The sequence below is a fragment of the Artemia sp. Qi Xiang Cuo genome, chromosome 11 (genome assembly GCF_049724085.1).
Source record: "Artemia sp. Qi Xiang Cuo chromosome 11, ASM4972408v1, whole genome shotgun sequence".
NCBI lineage: Eukaryota > Metazoa > Arthropoda > Branchiopoda > Anostraca > Artemiidae > Artemia > Artemia sp. Qi Xiang Cuo.
In genome coordinates, this window is record NC_142804.1 from 16,969,819 (window position 1) to 16,994,817 (window position 24,999).

A 24,999-nucleotide genomic window follows, 5' to 3' on the forward strand; every position below is an offset into this window, starting at 1 on the left:
GACACAAAATCTAGAAAATATAAGTATATGATGCATAATAGGTCAGGGAAAAGGATAACCTACCTTTAAAATGTGTTTCACTGTTAATAGAAATTGTTTGCCATCTGTTGACGTTTCTTCTACAAGCTTATAGACTTTTTCAACAGAATCTTTAACAAACCCCAACTGATCTTCTTTCAAAACATGGGCCGACCTAGAACAAAACATAAGCAGACTATACCCTATTTGCAGTCTTCATATTCCAAATATATTTACGGTCCATATAGTATGATTTTACGCATTCGTTTTTGGTGCGGGGGGGGGGGCTTAACCAGTCGGTATACCAAAAACGGGTTAAAAATATAAAGCGATAGAAATAATCGTTATAATTTTGGAATTTTCTTCGGAACAACTGTACCCAGCCCCCTCACATTGAATATATGCTCTATCAACAGGGTTTTAAAACTACAAAACCTATGTGAAAAATCCAGAAGTGTGGAGAATATATCTAAAATTCTGTAATTACTCGTAAGATGTGTATTTTAATATGAATCTCTGGAGCTGGTGGGTGGAGGAGATAAGCTAGAATCCTCCTTAACCCCCGATTTCTACGCTAAAGTGTTAGTGCCAGGCTGAAATCATTTATGAGCGCAACAAACGTAGTTAATGAGTAATTGTAAGTGTTTTTTTTATTACTGATAACCTTTTAAAACACATTACAGTTTAAAGCAAATGCTCTTTCATTCTTGAGGCATTGTGAAGAATATTCTTTATCTCTTTCTAATTTCTCTGTACTTAAGCAGTTATTCTTAAAACATAGGGGAAAAAAAAAATTAGCGTAACGATCGAGGGGTTAAAGAGGTGGCAGCCGACCTCATATACGGAATAATTTATGTTCGTTCTAATTTTGACTATTACTCTTTATTTTCGTTTGAAAAAACCTATTTTGTATTTAATTTCTGTTTGCTTTTAATACCATAGCCCAGGATTATAGTCAATACATGGAGGAGCACCACCCCTCAAATTCAGCTCTTTAAATCAAGGTTTAGCTTTTTCAAATGCTTAGAGCAAAAAAACTCGTTTAAAGCATTTGCTTTTCGAAAAAAATTATAATTATTCAAAACTAAACTACTGCATCCGCAATAAGTGAGGAACTTTCACCCCCGAGTCTCATATTGCCCGTTATATTTTATCATCATTCATTTATATAAATATATATTTTCCTGATGAAGGGAGACCAGAGGTTATACACGCAGCCATCTGAACTTTCATTCAAATTGGCTGATCCACCTGTCATAGAAAGTTTGAAAACATGGACATGAAGCACTTTCTTGGAGCTTACATAACTCCTCCCCATTAGAAGATTCACTGACCAATGCCATAATACATAATGTGCAACTATGCAATACTTTATAAACGTTAGTTTTATCGGATAAACGATAATAGCGGTTTGTTTTTGTAGACTGCATGCATGTTTAAGAACGAGTAGTATACTGCATTCCAGTACGAGCTCTGAGATAGGGAGGCTATATGAACAACCTTTCACTAGTTTTCAGAATTTTTTGGCCCTGTTCTGGCCAAAATTATAGAATGTGACACTTTCCTGTGGTGTGATATCTTTTGCTTCTTAAAATGGGAACTAAATCTTTAAATTTTCTTTTGAATATGCCCTCATTTTATAAAGTACGACTATGGGCTATGGATGGTTACTTGTGCGGTCATCTTTCTCCGGGAAATAAGAAATTTTGTGTTTTGTAGATAGTAGCTTTAGGATACTCATAGATGTGGAATTTCACAGAACAATTTCCATCCATTTAACACCCTATTTTTGGGATACTTAGTTCCTGTTTTTTAAGTCGTTCCAGAAGCACACCTTTGGGAAGTTCTTGGAAATCCGGGCCGAGGGGATAATCCTTAAATACAAAGAGATCTACAAGTAAACTACCACAGTATATAATTTTATCAAGCCTCAAATGAATCAACTGAGTTAAAAGAAGGGTTAAAATAATCGCCTATATTAACCGTTGATTTTGTATGGAATGTGCATCTTTAGGAACAAATGCGCCATTGTGCGGTATTACCTGAAAAAGGAAAGCACTTCTAGGCACAATAGCTTTTTGATGATTTAAAAGCGATGGGCTATCTCACCATTTTCATTCGATACCTTCTCGGCCCTCTTTGGACCAGAAACTATAAAAAACTAATTCTTTTGATGATATTGTACGATCAAAACTCCTTTTTTTAAGTTTCGGTTACTATTAGCAGAAGGCTTACTTTACTTATAGCTCGTGACCACGAACTGTTTGGTTAGAATTTTAAGGAGAATAAAAACATATTTTTGAACATGAATTCTTTTTTTTTGTAACTACTTTATTTTACAAGAAATAATGAAATCATTGTTTTTCTCAAAACTTCATCTATGAAATCTATGGAGACATGTGCTAAAAAATCCTCCCCGGCGGGGAATCGAACCCCGGTCTCCCGCGTGACAGGCGGGGATACTCACCACTATACTACCGAGGACACACTAATTGTTCTAGACGATCTAATTTGATTAAAGAAAAAAATTCGAAATTGATGCGTAATAGGTTATGAATATATCAGCAGATATGGTAACGCAGAACGCAACAAACGCCGTGGTGGCCTTAGAAACCAGATGGGCCAGTCTGTATACACGAAATTATATAGCCATGTGATAAATTTCATGCAGTAATACCTTCTAGCCCCTATCTTAAACCAGTAATCTTCTCGGTTTGTAATTTGTCTCCGTGTTTGATTGAGAGCGTAAGCAAAATATTGTTAGAAATGGTTTCCAAAGCATGTAAAAAAGGAAGAAAACATGATAATCTGATTAGTAGAAATATACTGGATATTATAAGAAAGGATTTTATTGCTCGGGATTTACTTTTAGTTTTCAGATATTCTTGAACTAAATATGGGACTATCAAGGGGGGGGGAGGGGCATTTGAGGGTGAATTAACCATTATGTATTTTGAAAGAGTAAACAAAAAGGAATTGAGTAGAATATTCACCTTGTCTCAATGTCATTTACGGAATTTGGTATATGTTGACCGGGGGCCTAGATTCGCAAGAGTGGGCTATGTGTACCATGTAACAACGCCAGGGGCGAATTTCTAGTGATTTTATTGGGAGGGGCAAGAGAGGTCCATATCTGGATACTCAAGGGGCATGGAATATATAATAATTTTTTCTCCGCATTATTGGGGGAAGGGGGCAACTGCCCCCTTGTCCCACCCTTAAACGACGTCCATTAACAACACTCTTGGGTTTTGAACCTCTGATTATGTGTACTTTCTTACAGTGTGTTCTTTCGGCCCTCTTGTTATTTTTCCCATAGAAGTAGGGATAAGAATTAAAAACATAAAAAGTGCAGCACTTGTCCACTAAACATTCTGATTTAAATAGTTAAGACCTATCCCAATAGTCTTTCAAAACATTTATCCTTAGTTTTCAATGAAAACTTCCAACTGTTAAGTTCCCAAATTGTTAGAAATTGGGGTTCGTTGCTTGCGTGTCTAGAAAAGTAACAAACAAGATTTTGACGGTAACCATCCTTTTACACTTACTCCAAATTTTCTTCAAATTATATTTTCTCCCAAATCTTTTAAGCTCCGCGGTGGAAAGTAAATATACTTCCAAGTGTTGACACTAGGCAATTTGGAAACTTACGTCCAGTAAATTTATATCACTCGATGCTCTTTTTTGTTGTATATTCAAATTCAATAATCGCTTCTGGGGCCAATATTATTTTGAGCCCTTAAAGAGGCTCAAGAATGCCATAGTGACAAAAGTTTAAAAACATATTTCTAAAAACACAGTCTTGTGAGGAAAAATTGATATTTGTAGCTGATTCAGGAATGATAATTATTATTTTGACTAGTCTTAATAGTAAATGTTAGTTAGAAAACAAATTTGCAGGAATTTCCAAAAAGAGCCTGAAACCCCTCGAAAAAAGCATCATAGCAAAATAAAAGTACACTATTGGAATCACCTTTGTTGAAAACCTTAATTAGAAAACTCGCAGCCCCCACTTTTGAACAATAAAGAAAATCACATTTCTGCATGGGTGGCAGTGATAGGTAGCGCTCTTATTCTTTTTTTTTCTTTGCTGCTAACAGGGCACTGAAACACCATAGAAAGTTGTTTATAGCCTCCTTTAAAAGAAAATTTTTATGTCTAATTAGTTTTTAACTTTATGTAATAGCCTAAAAACTATGAACACGGTAATAAATTACCGTTTGTGGCCCCATTAAGAGCTCAAATTGGAATTTTCTCTAGAAGCGATTATCGAATTTGAAAAGAGCATTAAAAAACATCAAGTTATGCAATCACTGTCTTCTTAGCTAAATTTTATATATATGTATAAATTAAATTTTTGTTCTACATCTACCATCCTTGTTACTTTTTCCTTTATCCTTTTACCCATGAATTATCCTTTATCCTTTACCTTATCCTTTAACCATCCTTTACCTTGTTAACCTTATGGAGACAATTTTTAACCAACTTGAAAAACCTAATACCTCAGTGGCGGATCCAGAGGAGGGGGAGGGGGCGGGGGGCGCCCCCCTAACATAGTCTAAAGTAGTATAATTTACTTAATTAACGCAAGTTTGCGTTAATTAAACTTGCTTCTAACGCAAGTTTATCGGATCAACCTATTTTGCCCCCCCCCTAAAAACATCCTGGATCAGCCACTGTAATACCTGGCTCAAGATTATATCTCTGGGCTTACAAAAAGCTGTTGGTTTGATTAGCCACAATACATTGGCAGAAAAACTTTTCAATGAAGCTGATCCCTACTTAACTAGAATAACTTAGTTGTTCCTTTCAGATAGAACGTAAGTAGTTAAATACCTAAACGTGTATCCCAATTCTCTGCCAATTTAGTGGTGTGCCTCAGGGAGCCCTGTTACGCCCAACGGAGCCTACTATTTCTCGTAATAACAGACATCCTAGGTTATGATTTTCAGATAAATGGAAGTTTTTTTTATGGAAATCGGTCTTACAGATGTGATACAAAAACTGAAAAAGGAACCCGATGGATATCCTGGAACAGAAATCACCTGAGGCTATAATTAACAATATGCCAGTTAGTACTTCACAGTCAACAATTTCAAAAATTAAATTTTCTAAGAATCCTCCTTTTTTCTCGCCCTATCCCTTATTTGCCGGTTAGCACTGTGAAATCACTGGCCAGTAGAACCTCAGATGATTTAAAATAGGATTGCTATACAATATTTTATAATGCGCTAATACTTTATTCTTCCTTCTTAAACCCCTTTAAAGGTTTTAGTGTCCCAAATCATATTGTTCGAGAGTTTTTCTCCCATTTGTACAATCGATGCTTGGGTAAACCTGTCGTGTTTGGCTTCCTGGCATCTCCAAGGAGTTATCGGACAGAATAGAGGCAGTCTAAAACAAATGCCTAAGAATTACCTCTGATGAGGGTAATAATCGGCTCTTGAACCATCAGCTGGATTTTGTCGCCAGATCTTGGACCCAGCGACGAGCAGAGGGCTTGCACCGTAAAATAAGCAGAGGTATGTACGGAGCCTTTCATTAATGGGCTTTATACAACATATTTTAGACAGTATACAACATATAAAACGGTACTATGATTACAAGAAGATTAAAGACCTAATTCAATGCTACAGGATATACTAAGCAAATGGAGATGACAAATTTAAAATATTCATATATATTCAATGATTTTGCTCGGAAGAAGAAGAGACTGTTCGGTAAATGTATCGTTATGATTTTCTACATGTGCTCAAGTTCTTCCGAACAGGGCCGTTCCTAGGGTTAGTGGCGCCCGGAGCGAAATTAATTATGACGCTCCCTCCCGATTAAAACATAAAAAAGCCCCAGTCGTGTCCCTACCCCCTTTGAAAGGCCCTGCTACCGAATCGTTGGATTATATCTCTGTACCTCTGCGAAACATAAGAGTTTCTGAACCATATGGGAATTCCCAATAAATATTTGCAATACCGAAAAAAAATTGAACGAATTAGATTACGTTCGGTTTTACTAAAGCAGTTCCATAAAGGGTTAAAAAAAAAAAAAGACATGTGGCGCGAACATGGCGTTACAGAGACGACCGAGCGTAATTTTGTCAAATTGAACTTTAGTTCGTGCTAGCATACCGTAAGTTTTCCACAGTTTTCTTTAAGTGCTGCAATAACTAGATTTTTAGTAGCTTTGATAGAATTCCCGTACCGGAGTCCAAGATACTCGGGAGAATCTTTCCGTGGAGGATGTTTCTTTGGGGTAAGGGACATTTCTATGAAGGGGGCGCCGGATTTCCAAGCATTATTTAAAAACGATCAGAAATTAAATTAAAAAAAAACAAGTACTTTCAACTGAAAGTAAGAAGCAACATTAGAACTTAAAATGAACAGAAATTATTACGTATATGAGGGGTTCTCCCCCAAGTTTATACTTCGCTCTTTACGCTACAGTTTTTTTTAGTGCTTTCAAAAGAGCTATCTATTCAAATTAAACGGCCTTTGTGATTCAGGGGTTTGTGTATTAAAATTTTTTTAACTTTTAACGTAAAGAGCGTGTTATTGACCAAGGGGAGAACCCCATCATATACGTAATAACATATACTTAATAAAAAAAACAATAAAAAAAAAACAAGCGATACGGCTCAATAGTAAGCGAAACTTTTAAAAACGGAACTTTGATGTCAATAAATGTATCAAAAGAATGGGCTCATAATGCTGATTCTAAATATATGAATTTTATTAAGTTTATTATTACTCATCAAAGGCTACGAGCCTCGGAAAACTCACCTGATTTTTTAAAGAGGGGGGCAAAATCCCCTAAAAGTGAAAAATTTTTAATGAAAATCACACTGTCAGATTCAGCGTATCAGAAAACCCTATAACATAGGTTTCAAGCTCATATCTGCAAAAATCTGCAACTTTGTATTTTTTGCCAGAAGAAAAATATACGAATATAGAAGTTCGTTACGTAAGTTAATTTGTAAATTATGTCAGAACTAAATTTAGAGACAGCCATTAAGCAAAAGAAAATTAAAATTTTAATGCAAATTTTGTTTACTTATTCAATGACGGCGAGCCAAAATAAAAGCTTCATTAACTAAAAAACAATCAGAAATTAAATAAAAAAAACAAGTTTTTTAAACTGAAAGTAAGGAGCGACTATAAACATATCCCGCCCATACCGTAGTCCGTATTGGACCGGGACGGTGCCCACCACACCTCCTCACACTTTTCGCAAAAGTTTGTCTCTGTCACACAAATCAACATATTAAAAAAATAAAAAACTTTAGCGTAAATAGTGAGGCGTTGAAGAGGGGACAGCCCCGTTCATATACGGGATAATTTCTGTTCGTTTTAAGTTTTAATGTCGCTCCTTACTTTCAGTTTAAAAAACTTGTTTTTTTTATTTAATAAGTAAAAGATCCTATATGATCCGTACTTCAGTATAGACTACGTGCTCTCGCCATTATTCTTGTCAAAAATGTTGTGATTACAATTAGCCAAAATTATATAATCAAGTTTATATACTTAACTAAATATAGTATATATTAGCGCAGAAAATTAGAGCAGGTTACCGGTATAAGTAAAAGATCCTATATGATCCGTACTTCAGTATAGACTAATTGCTCTCGCCAGTATTCTCGGCAAATATGTTATAAATACTATAAGGCAATTTTTCATCATTAAGTCCTCATAATTAACTTAATATAGTATATATTAGAACAAACAGTTCGAATACGTTAGCTGTATAAGTAAAGGGTTCTATGCGGTTAGTAATTCAGTATAGACTGCATGATCTCACCATTATTCGTAGCACAAAAATGGTCATTATAAATAGGCAATATTATATCATCGATATTATATAATTAACTAAATATAGTAAATATAAGCGGAGAAACTTCGGACAGGTTACTGGTATAAGTCGAAGATCCTATATGATCCGTACTTCAGTATAGACTACTTGCTCTCTCCAGTATTCTTAGCACAAATTTGGTAACTACAATTAGCCAATATTATATCATCGAGTTCTCATACTTAACTAAATATAGTAAATATTAGCGCAGAAAATTAAGGCATGTTACCGGTATAAGTAAAGGATCATATATGATCCGTACTTAAGTATAGACTAATTGCTCTCTCCAGTATTCTTAGCAAAAATTTGGTAATTATAATTAGCCAAAATTATATCATCGAGTTTTTATACTTAACTAAATATAGTAAATATTAGCGCTGAAAATTAAGGCATTTTACCGGTATAAGTAAAAGTTCCTATATGATCCGTACTTCAGTATAGACTAAGTGCTCTCGACAGTATTCTTAGCAAAAATATCTTCATTATAATGAGACAAAATTACATAATATGGTTTATATAATTATCTAAATATAGTAAATATAATAGCAGAAAATTCGAGCATGTTAGAGGTATAAGTAACGTATCCTAGATGATCCGTAATTCAGTATAGACTAATTGCTGATTACAGTATTATCATCAAAAATTTTTTGATTATAAAAAGCAATAATTTTATCATATATTTCTTATGATTAACAAGTACTGTATATAATCTAGAATAAACTTAGACCATAGTAAATTTACAATTATAAGATTATATGTTGTAAGTAATTAAGTATAGACGAATTGATGACGCAAGTATTCTCGGCCAATATTTGATGATTATAAATAGCCAAAATGTTATCATTAAGTCCTTATAATTATCTGAAAATAGTTAATATTATCAGAGAAAATTAGGGCATGTTACCGGTATAAGTAGAAGATCCTAGATGATCCGTACTTCAGTATAGACTACTTACTCTCTCCAGTATTCTTAGCAAAAACTTGGTAATTATAATTAGCCAATATTATATCATTGAGTTCTCATACTTAACTAAATATAGTATATATTAGAGCAGAAAATTAGGACATGTTACTGGTATAAGTAGAAGATCATAGATGATCCGTACTTAAGTATAGACTACTTGCTCTCTCCAGTATTCTTAGCAAAAAATTTGTAAATATAATTAGCCAATATTATATCATTAAGTTCTTATACTTAACTAAATATAGTAAATATTAGCGCAGAAAATTAGGACAGGTTACCTGTATAAGTAGAAGATCATAGATGATCTGTACTTCAGTATAGACTACTTGCTCTCTCCAGTATTCTTAGCACAAACTTGGTAATTACAAATAGCCAATATTACATCATTGAGTTCTTATACTTAACTAACTATAGTAAATATTAGCGCAGAAAATTAGGACATGTTACTGGTATAAGTAGAAGATCCTAGATGATCCGTACTTCAGTATAGACTAATTGCTCTCTCCAGTATTCTTGGCAAAAACTTGGTAACTACAATTAGCCAATATTATATCATCGAGTTCATATACTTAACTAAATATAGTATATATTAGCGCAGAAACTTAGAACATGTTACCGGTATAAGTAGAAGATCCTAGATGATCCGTACTTCAGTATAGACTACTTGCTCTCGCCAGTATTCTTAGCACAAATATGGTAAATATAATTAGCCAATATTATATCATCGAGTTCTTATACTTAACTTAATATAGTATATATTAGAGCAGAAAATTCGAACAGGTTACCGGTATAAGTAGAAGATCCTAGATGATCCGTACATCAGTATAGACTACTTGCTCTCTCCAGTATTCTTAGCAAAAATTTTGTAATTACAATTAGCCAATATTATATCATTGAGTTCTCATACTTAACTAAATATAGTAAATATTAGTGCAGAAAATTAGGACAGGTTACTGGTATAAGTAGACGATCCTAGATGATCCGTACTTCAGTATAGACTACTTGCTCTTTCCAGTATTCTTAGCAAAAATATGGTAATTATAATTAGCCAATCTTATATCATTGAGTTCTTATACTTAACTAAATATAGTAAATATTAGCGCAGAAAATTCGGACAGGTAACTGGTATAAGTAGAAGATCCTAGATGATCCGTATTTCAGTATAGACTGCTTGCTCTTGCCAGTATTCTTAGCAAAAATATGATAAATACAATTAGCCAATATTATATCATCAAGTTCTCATACTTAACTAAATATAGTAAATATTAGTGCAGAAAATTAGGACATGTTACCGGTATAAGTAGAAGTTCCTAGATGATCCGTACTTCAGTATAGACTACTTGCTCTCTCCAGTATTCTTAGCAAAAATTTGGTCATTATAATTAGCCAATATTACATAATCGGGTTCATATACTTAACTTAATATAGTATATATTAGCGCATAAAATTCGATCACTTTACCGGTATAATTATCATATCCTATACGATCCGTACTTAAGTATAGACTACTTTCCCTCGCAAGTATTTTTATCAAAAATTTGTTAATTATAATGATACAATATTACAAAATCGGGTTTATATACTTAACTAAATCGATTTAATATTATCGATTAATATTAAGAAAGGTGAAAGGTATAAGTAGAAGATAATAGATGATCCGTATTTAAGTATAGACTGATTACTCTCGCCAGTATTCTTGGCAAAAATTTGGTAATTATAATTAGCCAAAATTATATAATAGGGTTTTTATAATTAACTTATATAGTATATATTAGCGCAGAAAATTATAACAGGTTGCCGGTATAAGTAAAAGGTTCTTGATGATTCTTACTTCAGTATAGACTAATTACTCTCGCCAGTATTCGCATCAAAAATTTTTTCATTATAATTAGAAAAAATTATATAATAGATTTATTATGCTTAAAATGTATAGTGTATATCAGCGCATTAAATTAGAACAAGTAAACGGTATAAGTTAATGATCCTATAAGATATGTACTTCAGTATAGACCGCTTGCTCTCTTCATTTTTCTAGGCAGAAATTTGATCAATACAATAAGCCAATATTACATCATAAAGATCATATGCTTAACTAAATATAGTATATATTATAGCAGAAAATTAGAACAGGTTACCGGTATAAGTAGAAGATCATAGATGATCCGTACTTCAGTATAGACTACTTGCTCTCGCCAGTATTCTTAGCACAAATTTGGTAAATATAATTAGCCAATATTATATCATTGAGTTTATATACTTAACTAAATATAGTAAATATTAGCGCAGAAAATTAGAACAGGTTACCGGTATAAGTAGAAGATCATAGATGATCCGTACTTAAGTATAGACTACTTGCTCTCTCCAGTATTCTTAGCACAAAATTGGTAAATAAAATTAGCCAATATTATATCATTGAGTTCTCATACTTAACTAAATATAGTATATATTAGCGCAGAAAATTAGAACATGTTACCGGTATAAGTAAAGGATCCTAGATGATACGTACTTCAGTATAGACTACTTGCTCTCACCATTATTCGTAGCAAAAAATTTGTCACTATAAATAGGCAATACTATATAATCGATTTAATATACATAACTAAATATATTATATATAAGCGGAGAAACTTCGAACAGTTTACTGGAATAAGTAGAAGATCCTATATGATCCGTACTTCAGTATAGACTACTTGCTCTCTCCAGTATTCTTAGCAAAAACTTGGTCACTATAATTAGCCAATATTATATCATCAAGTTCATATACTTAACTAAATATAGTATATATTAGCGCAGAAAATTAGGACATGTTACCGGTATAAGTAAAAGATCCTAGATGATCCGTGCTTCAGTATAGACTACTTGCTCTCACCAGTATTCGTAGCACAAACATGGTCATTATAATTAGCCAATATTATATCATCGAGTTTATATACTTAACTAAATATAGTATATATTAGCGCAGAAAATTCGAACAGGTTACCGGTATAAGTAAAAGATCCTATATGATCCGTACTTCAGTATAGACTACTTGCTCTCGCCAGTATTCGTAGCACAAATTTTGTAATTACAATTAGCCAATATTTCATCATCAATTACTTTTAATTATCTAAATATATTATATATAAGCACAAAAAGCTCTAGCAGGTTTGCTTTATAAGTAAAGGATTTTAGGTGGTTCGTAATTCAGTATAGACTACTTGCTCACGCCAGTATTCTCATCAAAAATTTGGTCATTATAAATAGCCAATATTATATAATCAAGTTTCTATACTTAACTTATATAGTATATATCAGCGCAGAAAATTAGAACAGGTTAACGGTATAAGTAAAGGATAATATATGATCCGTACTTGATTATAGAGCACTTGCTCTCATCAGTTTTCTTAGCAGAAATTTGATCATTATAATTAGCCAATATTATATCATCGAGTTCATATACTTAACTAAATATAGTATATATTCGAGCAGAAAACTCGGAAAGGTGAGCTTTTGAAGTTACGGATCCACGAATCTTAGATCGTAAGTATTCTTAGTACTCTTTACATAAATTTTATAAAATTTATTGTCATTAAAATTAGAAATAATTAAAACCAATAGTTTATATACTTAAAAAGTTTATTATAACATCTCTAATAAAAATTGTCCCGGGTAAAGGTATAAGTAAAAGATAATATAAGATACATACTTGATTATAGACTACTTGCTCTCGCCAGTATTCTTGGCACAAATTTGATCAATACAATAAGACAATATTACATCATCAAGTTCACGTGCTTAAATAAATATAGTAAATATTAGTGCAGAAAATTAGGATAGGTTACTGGTATAAGTAGAGGATCATATATGATCTGTACTTCAGTATAGACTACTTACTCTCGCCAGTATTCGTAGCAAAAATTTTGTAATTATAATTAGCCAATATTATATCATCGAGTTTTTATACTTAACTAAATATAGTATATATTAGCGCAGAAAATTAGAACAGGTTACCGGTATAAGTAAAAGATCCTATATGATCCGTACTTCAGTATAGACTACTTGCTCTCGCCAGTATTCTTAGCACAAATGTCAGTATAGACTACTTGCTCTCGCCAGTAATCGTAGCACAAAATTGGTCATTATAATTAGCCAATATTATATCATCGAGTTTATATAGTTAACTAAATATAGTATATATTAGCGCAGAAAATTAGGACAGGTTACCGGTATAAGTAACAGTTCCTATATGATCCGTACTTCAGTATAGTCTAATTTCTCTCTCCAGTATTCGTAGCAAAAATTTGGTCATTATAATTAGCCAATATTATATAATCGGGTTTATATACTTAACTAAACATAGTATATATTAGCGCAGAAAATTAGAACAGGTTACCGGTATAAGTAAAAGATCCTAGATGATCAGTACTTCAGTAGACTAATTGCTCTCTCCAGTATTATTAGCAAAAATTTGGTCATTATAATTAGCCAAAATTATATAATATTTTTTATATGTTTAAAAATTATATTGTATATTCGCTCATAAAATTCGTACATTTTACAGGTACAAGTAACTGATCCTAGATTATAAGTACTTCAGTATATAATAATTGCTCTTGCAAGTATTTTTAGAAAATATTTGGTCATTAGAATTATACAATATTATATAATAGAGTTTATATGCTTAACAAGTATATTGAATAATATCTCAGAAAATTAGAACAGGTTACCGGTATAAGTAAAGGATCCTAGATGATCCGTACTTCAGTATAGACTACTTGCTCTCGCACGTATTCTTAGCACAAATTTGGTCATTATAATTAGCCAATATTATATCATCGAGTTTATATACTTAACTAAATATAGTATATATAAGCGCAGAAAATTAGAACAGGTTACCGGTATAAGTAATGGATCCTATATGATCCGTAATTCAGTATAGACTTCTTGCTCTCACCATTATTCGTAGCAAAAAAATGGTCATTATAAATAGCCAATATTATATAATCGATTTTATATACTTAAATAAATATATTAAATATAATAGGAGAAACTTCGAAAAGTTTACCGGTATAAGTAGAGGTTCCTATATGATCCGTACATAAGTATAGACTTCTTTCTCACTCCAGTATTCTTAGCCAAAATATAGTCATTACAAATAGCCAATATTATATCATCGAGTTTACATACTTAACTGACTCGAGTAAATATTCGTGCAGAAAATAAGTACCGGTTACTGTTATAAGTAAAAGTTCCTAGATGATCCGTGCTTCAGTATAGACTACTTGCTCTCGCCAGTATTCGTAGCACAAACATGGTCATTATAATTAGCCAATATTATATCATCAAGTTTATATACTTAACTAAATATAGTATATATTAGCGCAGAAAATTCGAACAGGTTACCGGTATAAGTAAAAGATCCTATATGATCCGTACTTCAGTATAGACTACTTGCTCTCGCCAGTATTCGTATCACAAATTTGGTCATTATAATTAGGCAATATTTTATCATCAATTCCTTATAATTAACTTAATCTATTATATATTAGAGCAAAAAGCTCGAGCACGTTACCGGTATAATTAAAGTGTTTTAGGTGGTTCGTAATTCAGTATAGACTACTTGCTGACGACAGTATTCTCATCAAACATTTGGTCATTATAATTAGCCAATATTATATAATCGAGTTTTTATGCTTAACTTGTATAGTATATATTAGCGCAGTAAATTAGAACAGGTTACCGGTATAAGTAAAGGATAATATATGATCCGTACTTCAGTATAGACTACTTGCTCTCATCAGTATTCGTAGCACAAATTTGGTCAATATAATTAGCCAATATTATATCATCGAGTTTATATACTTAACTAAATATAGTATATATTAGCGCAGAAAACTAGAACAGGTTACCGGTATAACTAACGTATCCTATATGATCCGTACTTCAGTATAGACTACTTGCCCTCGCCAGTATTCGTAGCACAAATTTGTTCATTATAATTAGCCAATATTATATCATCGAGTTTTTATGCTTAACATATATAGTGTATATTAGCGCAGAAAATTAGAACAGGTTACCGGTATAAGTAAAAGATCCTATATGATCCGTACTTCAGTATAGACTAATTGCTCTCGCAAGTATTCGTAGCACAAATTTGGTCATTATAATTAGCCAATATTATATCATCGAGTTCATATACTTAACTATATATAGTATATATTAGCGCAGAAAATTAGAACAGGTTACCTGTATAAGTAGAAGATCCTAGATGATCAGTAATTCAGTATAGACTACTTGCACTCGCCAGTATTCTTATCACAAATTTTGTCAATATAATAAGCCAATATTATATCATCGAGTTTATATACTTAACTAAATATAGTATATATTAGCGCAGAAAATTAGAACAGGTTACCGGTATAAGTAAAAGATCCTATATGATCCGTACTTAAGTATAGACTACTTGCTCTCGCCAGTATTCGTAGCACAAATTTGGTCATTATAAATAGCCAATATTACATAATTAAGTTTTTATATTTAACTAATTATAGTATATATTAGCGGAGAAAATTAGAACAGGTTACCGGTATAAGTAAAAGATCCTATATGATCCGCACTTAAGTATAGACTACTTGCTCTCGCCAGTATTCGTAGCACAAATTTCAGTATAGACTACTTGCTCTCGCCAGTAATCGTAGCACAAATATGGTCTATATTAATAGCCAATTTTATATAATCGATTTCTCTTACTTAAATATCCATCTTGTATATAATAGAAGAAAATGCGGAGAGGTTAACGGTATAAGTCGAGTTTCTAATAAGATCCTTAATTCTGTATAGAGCGCTATATGTCTACAGTATTCGTGTACAAAATATTATAAATACATGAATCCTATATTTCATAATAGTGTTATCATAATTAACTAAATATATTATATATGAGCGCAGAAAATTAGGATAGGTTACCGGTATAATTAAAGGATCCTATATGATCCGTATTTCAGTATAGAGTACTTGCTCTCGCCAGTATTCTTGTAACAAATTTTGTCAATACAAATAGCCTAGATGTCCTCATCGAGTTTATATACTTAAAAATCCAGCGTAATTATACTCGAATATAACGCAGATATGGGTCTTTTATAATTAGCGTTTTCAATACTGTCAATGCATAAGTCTACAGATTGATCACGCAATACTTCTCGTCACATATAATTTAACAATAAAAAGCCAAAATAATATAATCAGTATTTCATACTTAACTAAATAGAGTATATATTAGCGCAGAAAATTAGAACAGTTTACCGGTATAAGTAAAAGATCCTATATGATCCGTACTTCAGTATAGACTACTTGCTCTCGCCAGTATTCGTATCAAAAATTTGGTCATTATAATTAAACAATATTATATACTAGAGTTTCTATGATTAACATGTATAGTATATCTTAGCGCAGTAAATTAGTACCGGTTAACGGTATAAGTAAATGATCCTATATGATCAGTACTTCAGTATATACCACTTGCTCTCGCAAGTATTCTTTGCACAAATTTGCTCTTTATAATTAGCCAATATTATGTCAACGAGTTAATATACTTAAATAAATATATTAAATATTAGCTCAGGATATTCGGACCGGGTTACGCTTCACTTCACGTTACATATATGGTCCGATATACTGTATAGTCCAAGAGATCACGACTTTTATCTCGTACATTACATGGTCTTTTCACATTTCATATATATCAAACACAGTATCTCGAAAAAATCTGAACATATTAACTATAATCGCAGTCCATACAGAACGGTCACATTACTAATACAAAGTTTATATATGGTCCGACCATCAGTATACTGCTTACTCTCGCCAGTATTCTTAACACAAATTTGCTCTTTATAATTAGCCAATATTATATCATCGAGTTTACATACTTAACTATCTCGATTAATTTTTCGCGCAAGAAATTCGGACTGTGTGGCGTGATCAGTAACATATCCAATATGGTCAGTCCAACAGTAGGCTAATTGATGACTCAAGTATTCTCATCAAAAATATTGTAATTATTAATAGCCAATATTACATAATCAGGTTCATGTACTTAACTAAATATAGTATATATTAGCGCAGAAAATTAGAACAGGTTACCGGTATAAGTAAAGGATCCTAGATGATCCGTACTTCAGTATAGACTACTTGCTCTCGCCAGTATTCTTAACACAAATTTGCTCTTTATAATTAGCCAATATTATATCATCGAGTTTATATAGTTAACTAAATATAGTATATATTAGCGCAGAAAATTAGGACAGGTTACCGGTATAAGTAAAAGATCCTATATGATCCGTACTTCAGTATAGACTACTTGCTCTCGCCAGTATTCGTAGCACAAATTTGGTCATTATAATTAGCCAATCTTATATCATCGAGTTTATGTACTTAACTAAATATAGTATATATTAGCTCAGAAAACTCGAACAGGTTACCGGTATAAGTAAAAGATCCTAGATGATTCGTACTTCAGTATAGACTAATTGCTCACGCCAGTATTCTCAGCACAAATTTGGTCATTATAATTAGCCAATATTATATAATCGAGTTTTTATGATTAACTTATATAGTATATATTAGCGCAGAAAATTATTAGTGCAAAGTATCTGCTTCACCCAAAATTTCAGAGACGGACTGAATTATTAATTTTGGCGTGAGAATGTCTGAACAAGTGAGCATCAATTTCATGATTTGTGAAGTGCTACTGCATGAGTTTCAATTAAATTTTTAATTTTTGGCAACTGGTTATGGGTTTCGCGGGGACGAAAGAAAGAATGCGAATAAATTAGTGTTTTTGAGGAAGTTTGTGTAAGTGCATCAAGAGTTTTTTTTCGAGGGGAGGGGGGGATCCTGAAGAACATTATATGTATCGGGGACATGGAGAAAAGCATGCAGTAATATTATTTTTTAGTTACGCTGACCTAACTAAACATCTCGTTTTTGACGTTTTTTTCGGCCTATTTTTATAAAAGAAATGCAACTTGACATGTCTATTATCTTGAGGCAAGGAGTCGAGGATACATAGTGGTCAATAGATCTTGATACACATAAGAGACTGATATAAGATTGGGACTTACGTTTTGAATTTCGTCGGCACTTGCAAATATTGGAATAAGATTAGAAACTGCAGAAGAATATTCTTCCTGAATTTAGGGTCATTCAGTTCTAAATCAAAGAGCTCTTTTTTGGTCAAATATTTTCCAGAGTGAACAAAGTCCATGGAGATTTCACTTGTGTCCATGGCATCAGACTCGTTCTTCCGCTTCTTACCGCGGGACTGCTCTAGCTTGAACCCACTCAGAACGGAGAAGATCTCGGATGCACCCTACAGAAACAAATTTATATATAGATGATAGAAGCTTGACTCAAGTTAAGTCTGTTATTTTATTGTCTGACTCATGTTAAGTCTATTATTTTATTGTTATTGCCTGTTATAACAGATTATATGTAGACGATATAAGCTTGACTCATGTTAAGTCTGTTATTTTATTGACTGACTCATATTAGATCTATTATTTTATTGTTATTGTCTGTTATGACAAATTATATGTAGATGATAGAACCTTGACTCATGTTAAGTCTGTTATTTTACAGTCTGACTCATGTTAAGTCTGTTATTTTAATGTTATTGTCTGTTATAACAAATTATATGTATATGATAGAAGCTTGACTCATTTTAAGTCTGTTATTTTATCGCGTGACTCATGTTATTTTATTCTGTTATTTTATTGTTATTGTCTGTTATAACAAATTATATGTAGATGACAGAAGCTTGACTTAGTCTGTTATTTTATTGGTTGACTCATGTCAAGTCTGTTATTTTATTGTTATTGTCTTTTATAACAAATTATATGTAGATGACAGAAGCTTGACTTAGTCTGTTATTTTATTGGTTGACTCATGTCAAGTCTGTTATTTTATTGTTATTGTCTTTTATAACAAATTATATGTAGATGACAGAAGCTTGACTTATGTTAAGTCTGTTATTTTATTGTCTGACTCATGATAAGCCTGTTATTTTATTGTTATTGTCTGTTATAACAAATTATATGTAGATGATAGAAGCTTGACTCATGTTAAGTCTGTTATATTATCGCGTGACTCATGTTAAGTCTGTTATTTTTTGTTATTGTCTTTTATAACAAATTATATGTAGATAACAGAAGCTTGACTCATATTAAGTCTGTTATTTTATTGTCTGACTCATGTTAAGTCTGTTATTTTTTTTTATTGTCAGTTATAACAAATTATATGTAGATGATAGAAGCTTGACTCATGCTAAGTCTGTTATTTTATTGTCTGACTCATATTAAGTCTGTTATTTTATCGCGTGACTCATTTTATGTCTGTTATTTTGCGGCTTCAGGAAAGTACTAACTACCAGAACAACCAATCAGGAAGTAAAAAGATCTTCCGGAGCCTTTGCTGGCACATTGGGTGTCAAATCGACGTTTCAGTCGGTGGGTCTTTATTCACAGGGACAAGTAGCAAACCTGTCAACGTAGCAAACAAGTCAATACGGTGGTCCTGGCTTCTCTTGCGTCCAGGACAAAATCTTGATTACACCCCCACAAAATTTGTCTCCAACAAAATTTTCAGGCCAAATTATAACAAAATTTTCATTTATTAACATAATTGTTTTCAATTAATTAATTAATTAATAATCTATTTTTGATTACTTTTAATTTATTATTTAAATGTTTTAGTTATTTAATTATTATTAGGTATTTTAGCTTAATTATTCAATTACTATTATTTAACATTTTCTGTCTTTTAATTTATTGTCATTTTGTTAATTAAATAATAATTTAGTAATTCTTTTATTTATTATCTGCGCCCTCTACTTCATTCTAATAAAAAAAATAATCAAAAATTACAAAACGATTATAACCGTTAGATTATTTATTTGAAATTTTGCATCACTAAATTTCTGCGCCCGGGACGACCCCTCCTTTCCCCATCTAAAACCACCTCTGCTACCACCCAATCTTACAGCAGCGAGGATCGATCCCTGGGCCCCGTTTTGCCGAGCAGAGCATCTACCCAATCTACTATCAAAGGGTTTAGAAGGATGATATGCCACTCTTTTTGACAATAACTGCACGCAGTAGGGGAAGAAGAGGAAAGAGAAGAGTTCATTTTCAAGTACTCAGGCAAGAGGAGATATTGAGGTCCCTTGCCTTGTTTCTAATACTTCCTTTTCAGTTATATATAGAGGGGCTAAGTTTTAGAATAAGTTTAGCCCAAGTGATAAGAAATCACGAGCGATTATCTGAGCTATGTATGGGGCTACTCAGTGAGTATACCTTAAGAAAAGATGAGATTTAATGAGAATAAAATGGATAATAATGGCAATGAAATTTTTTTATTCCTGAACATTTTTGTAATTATTATTAAAATATTGACGAAATGTTTCCTTCAGAATCATGATATTATGTAGTTCTATTTATGCGATATTATGTTATATTATAAATAATATAATATAGCATAAATAATATGTAATATATTGTATAAATAATTTAATTAATATTATAAACGTTTATTGGAGCCTTCTCGATACACGGTTTCGCCTTCCAACTCCTTGTACTTAAAATTTGTCCTTTGGTTTTAGTTAGTAGCACATCCTCGCAAGCACACAAAGCTTTTGCTGGGCTACCGATGGATTTTGTTTGTGACATTTGAAAACATATTATTTTTGCTACTAGAATAAATCCTAAAAGATATATCCGAGGATCCTCCAGCAAAATTTTGAGATAATAACTAAAAGTTCATAGAACTATTTGAACTTAAAAAAATATTCGTTGTTAAAATCCTAAGCCCCTTTCCTCAAAGTCTCGGCCCTGTAAAGCTATCCTTAGTACTGAGTAGTTTATTTTCTTTAATATAATTTTTTAACACAGCTTACAATATCCATAAAACGTCTAGTCACATGTAGTCAAACGTGTAGTCAAACGTGTAGTTAAATTTAGGCTTTTCTTTTTATAAAACGTGTAGTCACACGTGTAGGCAGACGTGTAGTTAAATTTAGGCTTTTCTTTTCATAAAATCTTAAATGGCTAAACCAACATCAAAAGTTAAATAAAAAATTAGAACACTTAAAATATTGATGTAAATAAGCGTTTATAATGTTGCCTACACTACTGAAGAAGCCGAAAAATTTATACATAGCTGACATCAAACACATATTATTCTACTATTTCAAATAGTTATCATCGGTAAAGTAAAAAAAAGAACAATTTAATCCAAGACTTTTAAGCGAGAGAAAAAAACAACTAAGCTTTCTTTGGTGTTTTAAACCGAAAATAACAATTCAAGTAAAGCAATTCCGAAGGTCAATGTCCGTGGCGGAAAAGAATTAAGCGTAAAATTGATCGCAAAGTTTGATCAATAAAATATGACTCATAAAGCACATAAATTTATCTACAAAATAGCATATAAATATCAGAGGGGAATGTGAAATTTTTGCGACATGGATTACCAAAACTAAATAGCTTCAATTAAAGCCTGTACGTGAGAATTGGCGGGGGGGGGGGGGACACATCTTCAAAAATAGGCAAATTGAACGAATAAATACCAGAGATCTTAGAGTTAACTTGATAAATCTCAAGTTTCCAGAAGAGAGGAATTGCAACTCTAACACCTCCCCCTCCTCCCTGTTCACAAGCACCTGAAATACTATGCTCTTTTTTACATTGCTATTTATACCACATTTGGACTTCAGCTATACCTCAAAGTGACTATTTTTGTGGAAATGTGGCAAATTATGAATTCAGGTTGCCTTTGGTTAAGAAAATTAGATATTTTCCCCTTTAACTGAAGATCTATTGTCTGGTAAGATATCAGATAACACATAAAAAAAATTCAGTACACGAGGAATTAAGCAGCCACCAGGCGCCTAACAAAAATGATTGTAATTAACCAATTTATAGAGAATTAGACGTGAACAACCAGTTTTGCTTCAAACACATTGGTAAATCTTTTCTGATAGGTGCAGAGAGCTCCACATAACATATAAACTGTAGCCTATAACATAAAGGTGGGTCCACATAACAGATAAACTGTAGCCTATAACAAAAAGGTGCGTCTATTAATTAAACAAGGATTCCTTCATGTTAGAACTACCTTTGAAAAAGTTTCCCAACCAGCTGAAGTATAGCATCTAGTAGGATTACGAAAAAAATCTTGCAAAGACCAAAAATTTTTGTAGACATTTCCATTTACGATCTTTTCTTTTTTCGGAGCGTCTTCTGCACTGCCCAAGACTTCATCATCATCAGCATCAGCAAATGTGGTGATGTTATCTAAGTTGAATTCTCCAACAATGTTTAATCCTGAAAAGAACTCTAAATTAAGTCCTAATCTACTAGATCCTAAAGATAAATGAGAATCCTATAGTGAAAGCAAATCCGTGCAAGAAGAGCAAATTACAAATAATCTAGCGTAAAAGGCATTAACTCATAATCTTGAAGTAAAAAAATAACAATAAAAGTAAAAATAAAAATCTCCACAACCATTGATGGGATGCTAGTGCGTCGACATGTCACTTTCGGCGTTTCAGTTTGTGGGTTATTTTTACAGGGCCAGGTCAAAGAGCATAAGGAACTTACAAGAGTGGAAACTGGCACTGGTGTCGACAAAAAGAAATCACCAATTCCATCCACGGTTCGGTGCTTCTTGGTATGTTTGCGATGTTATGAAAAGACAAAATTATAGCAATTGAGGTAATTGGCCAAATAAGTGTAGCAGTATGCATCTGATTTCAGTTTCTGAAAAGAACACAACTACAAAGCTTAAAAACATACCAAGAAACGGCAAATGTTAGATGGTGTTGGTATTTTTTCTGGTCTACACTAGCACCAGTTTCCCCTCCTGCAAGTTACCCATACTCTTTGGGGACAGCAAGAAAGCCTGTCACCCTACCACGCGGCGGCAGGAATCGAATCCCGGGCGGATTCCCGTATATATCTGTGTAGATAAATACAGATCTGAATATAAACATGGCAGATGAAACTTCAATTATGTTGTAACTGACGTAATTATAATTTTGACCGTCATTTATGTATAGATATGCTTTCATTTAATTTATAAATAAAAAGCGAGTTTCGGAAATTATTTACTTTTAAGTAGGGCTGCTGCATATACTCTTTCTTGACTTACAGGTTTTGACTTGAAATAAATGTTTACTGGACTAAACTTTAAAGAAAGGCAGAACTCCTCTTAGAAAAAATTTTAATTATAAGATGTTGTACTCTCCATGCCTCTGCACTGACAAAGAATAATGCTGCCATCTGATTCTGTCAACCAGTAAAATAGCTCTGTTCCAGTATACCCTCCTTGAAATCCCGATTTTTAATTGAAACTGAAGTTGATCTTCAAGAAGAAGTGAAAAATGTTGAAATTCTGGCGACATTCTTGAAGAGAAGCTTTTGGTATCTTGGAAGATAGTTGAATTAGGAGAATGAAACTGTCAGGAATGAAATCAGAGCCAAGATTATGCTCTGGAAAATCAGTTTTCAAGCCACTATTTCTACTCCCTCCCTATTTTTAAGGCTTAGAAAATTTGGCAATATAGGTCTAACCGTTTTTCGAAAATACTGTGTTCTTCTTCAGTTTTGGCTCGAGTCGGCCTTTCTTTGACTTTGATAAGTCGGTCTTCAAACGTAATTTTAATGATTTGGATAGGATTTAAAACCCTATTAGGATTATTTCCCAAAATTAATACACATTTTTCCAAATTATTTAAAGCCTTATAAAACAAAATTTAACAAGGTTAGTAAGCTAAAAAAACTTTACTTGGGCTTTGTGCATGCTATAGATATATTTCTGCGAGTTTCCTTTTTATAAAACACACATTGTTTAAATTCATCAAGTTCAGTCTTCTTTGGAGGGATAATGAGTCGAAATAGATACTATAAAAGCCTTCGTGGGACACAGTTTAAGCTCTGGAAACATTTGTCAAAGTATTGATTATTTGACGCAACTACCTTTTAAACTTTATTCTTTATATTACCTTTATATTACCAAGGATGGTAAAAAAAGGTACTTACGTATTTTACCGACCACACCAAAGAAGTGAAGTTAAGTCTATTCTAATGAAATATATGAAAATACAAGTAAGATATAATACTTTAGTAACAAAATATTGGAAACTACACCAGAGAATTATGGAAAGCAGGCCACCCAGAACGCATTGTATTAAATACCTAACCAACTCTATGCATTAAATATTTAATTAAAATATGCCTGTATAGTAGTTTATCTCACTGAGGCTAAGCTAATTATCTCCAAATGCAGACAGAGAAACCGGTTATACTCAGATCAAGAACTTGAGTGTGGTCGCTATAACACGTAAGTACCAAAAAATAGGCTGGCTAATTTTAACCAGCCTACAAGTGGCTATGTTGCATCTTTTCCAAAAATACTTTCAATTCCATTGCCCCAAAATTGTTTAATTTATCAGTTTCACCAAATCAGAAGACATTCAAAACAGACTTGGTTCAGAAAAGGGACTAAGCAGAACTTAAAGCTTGAGAGCAGCTTACAGTTTAGGTGGAAACATATAGTCTGAACCAGTGGTCGGCAATTTTTTATAGTTCAAAGAGCCAAATAGCCTGTTTGCGACAGTAAAATCCAATAAAGAACACAGCTAAGGTGTAAAATATTATCCATAAAAACATATGCATTGCTCAATTCGTAACCCTAAATTTCAGTTAAAAATATATGAAGTCTGCAAATCTTCTCTTTATGCATAACCTTTTCCCTTTTCCCACAATTCAAATTATTTTTGATTTTGTGTTGTGGGTTGTTTTTTTTTACGTATTTTATTCAGTTATAGTATTAAGCCCATTTAACATGAATGCTTTGTTTCGTTTGTTGAAGTATTTCCTTTTTCTTTTGTAATTTAATTTAAATATGTTATATACTCCTCAATTTTGAGGGAAATAAACAAATAATCCAATATCAATCAAAATTTAAATCATCTAAACCAATATTTCCAAGAGGAAGACTCAAGTCGCGGGAAGTTCCTCGACAAGGTGGGAATTTTGTTGTCCGTTACAGAGTCCGTTGCTGCTGACCGCCCCTCATGGAGAAGGCTGAAGACGTTCTCAACACCACCCCGGCATAAAGATTAAGTAAGTTAAGTAAGTAAG

General features: G+C 32.6%; 1 protein-coding gene and 1 non-coding gene across 2 annotated transcripts in view; both read right to left on the reverse strand.

Moving 5' to 3' along the window:
• Hpr1 (THO complex 1-like protein Hpr1) overlaps positions 1-24,999 on the reverse strand; it is an 81,653-nt gene that overhangs the window by 25,345 nt on the left and 31,309 nt on the right. Inside the window, exons 5-7 of the mRNA XM_089096340.1 lie at positions 21,971-22,179; positions 17,926-18,173; positions 64-193 (exon numbers count right to left, since the gene is read on the reverse strand). Of these exons, the coding sequence (XP_088952466.1) occupies positions 64-193; positions 17,926-18,173; positions 21,971-22,179 (587 nt within the window). The remainder of the gene's footprint in view (positions 1-63; positions 194-17,925; positions 18,174-21,970; positions 22,180-24,999) is intronic.
• Positions 2,431-2,502, reverse strand: TRNAD-GUC (transfer RNA aspartic acid (anticodon GUC)). Its single transcript has one exon. It is a non-coding gene; the product is annotated as a tRNA-Asp (tRNA).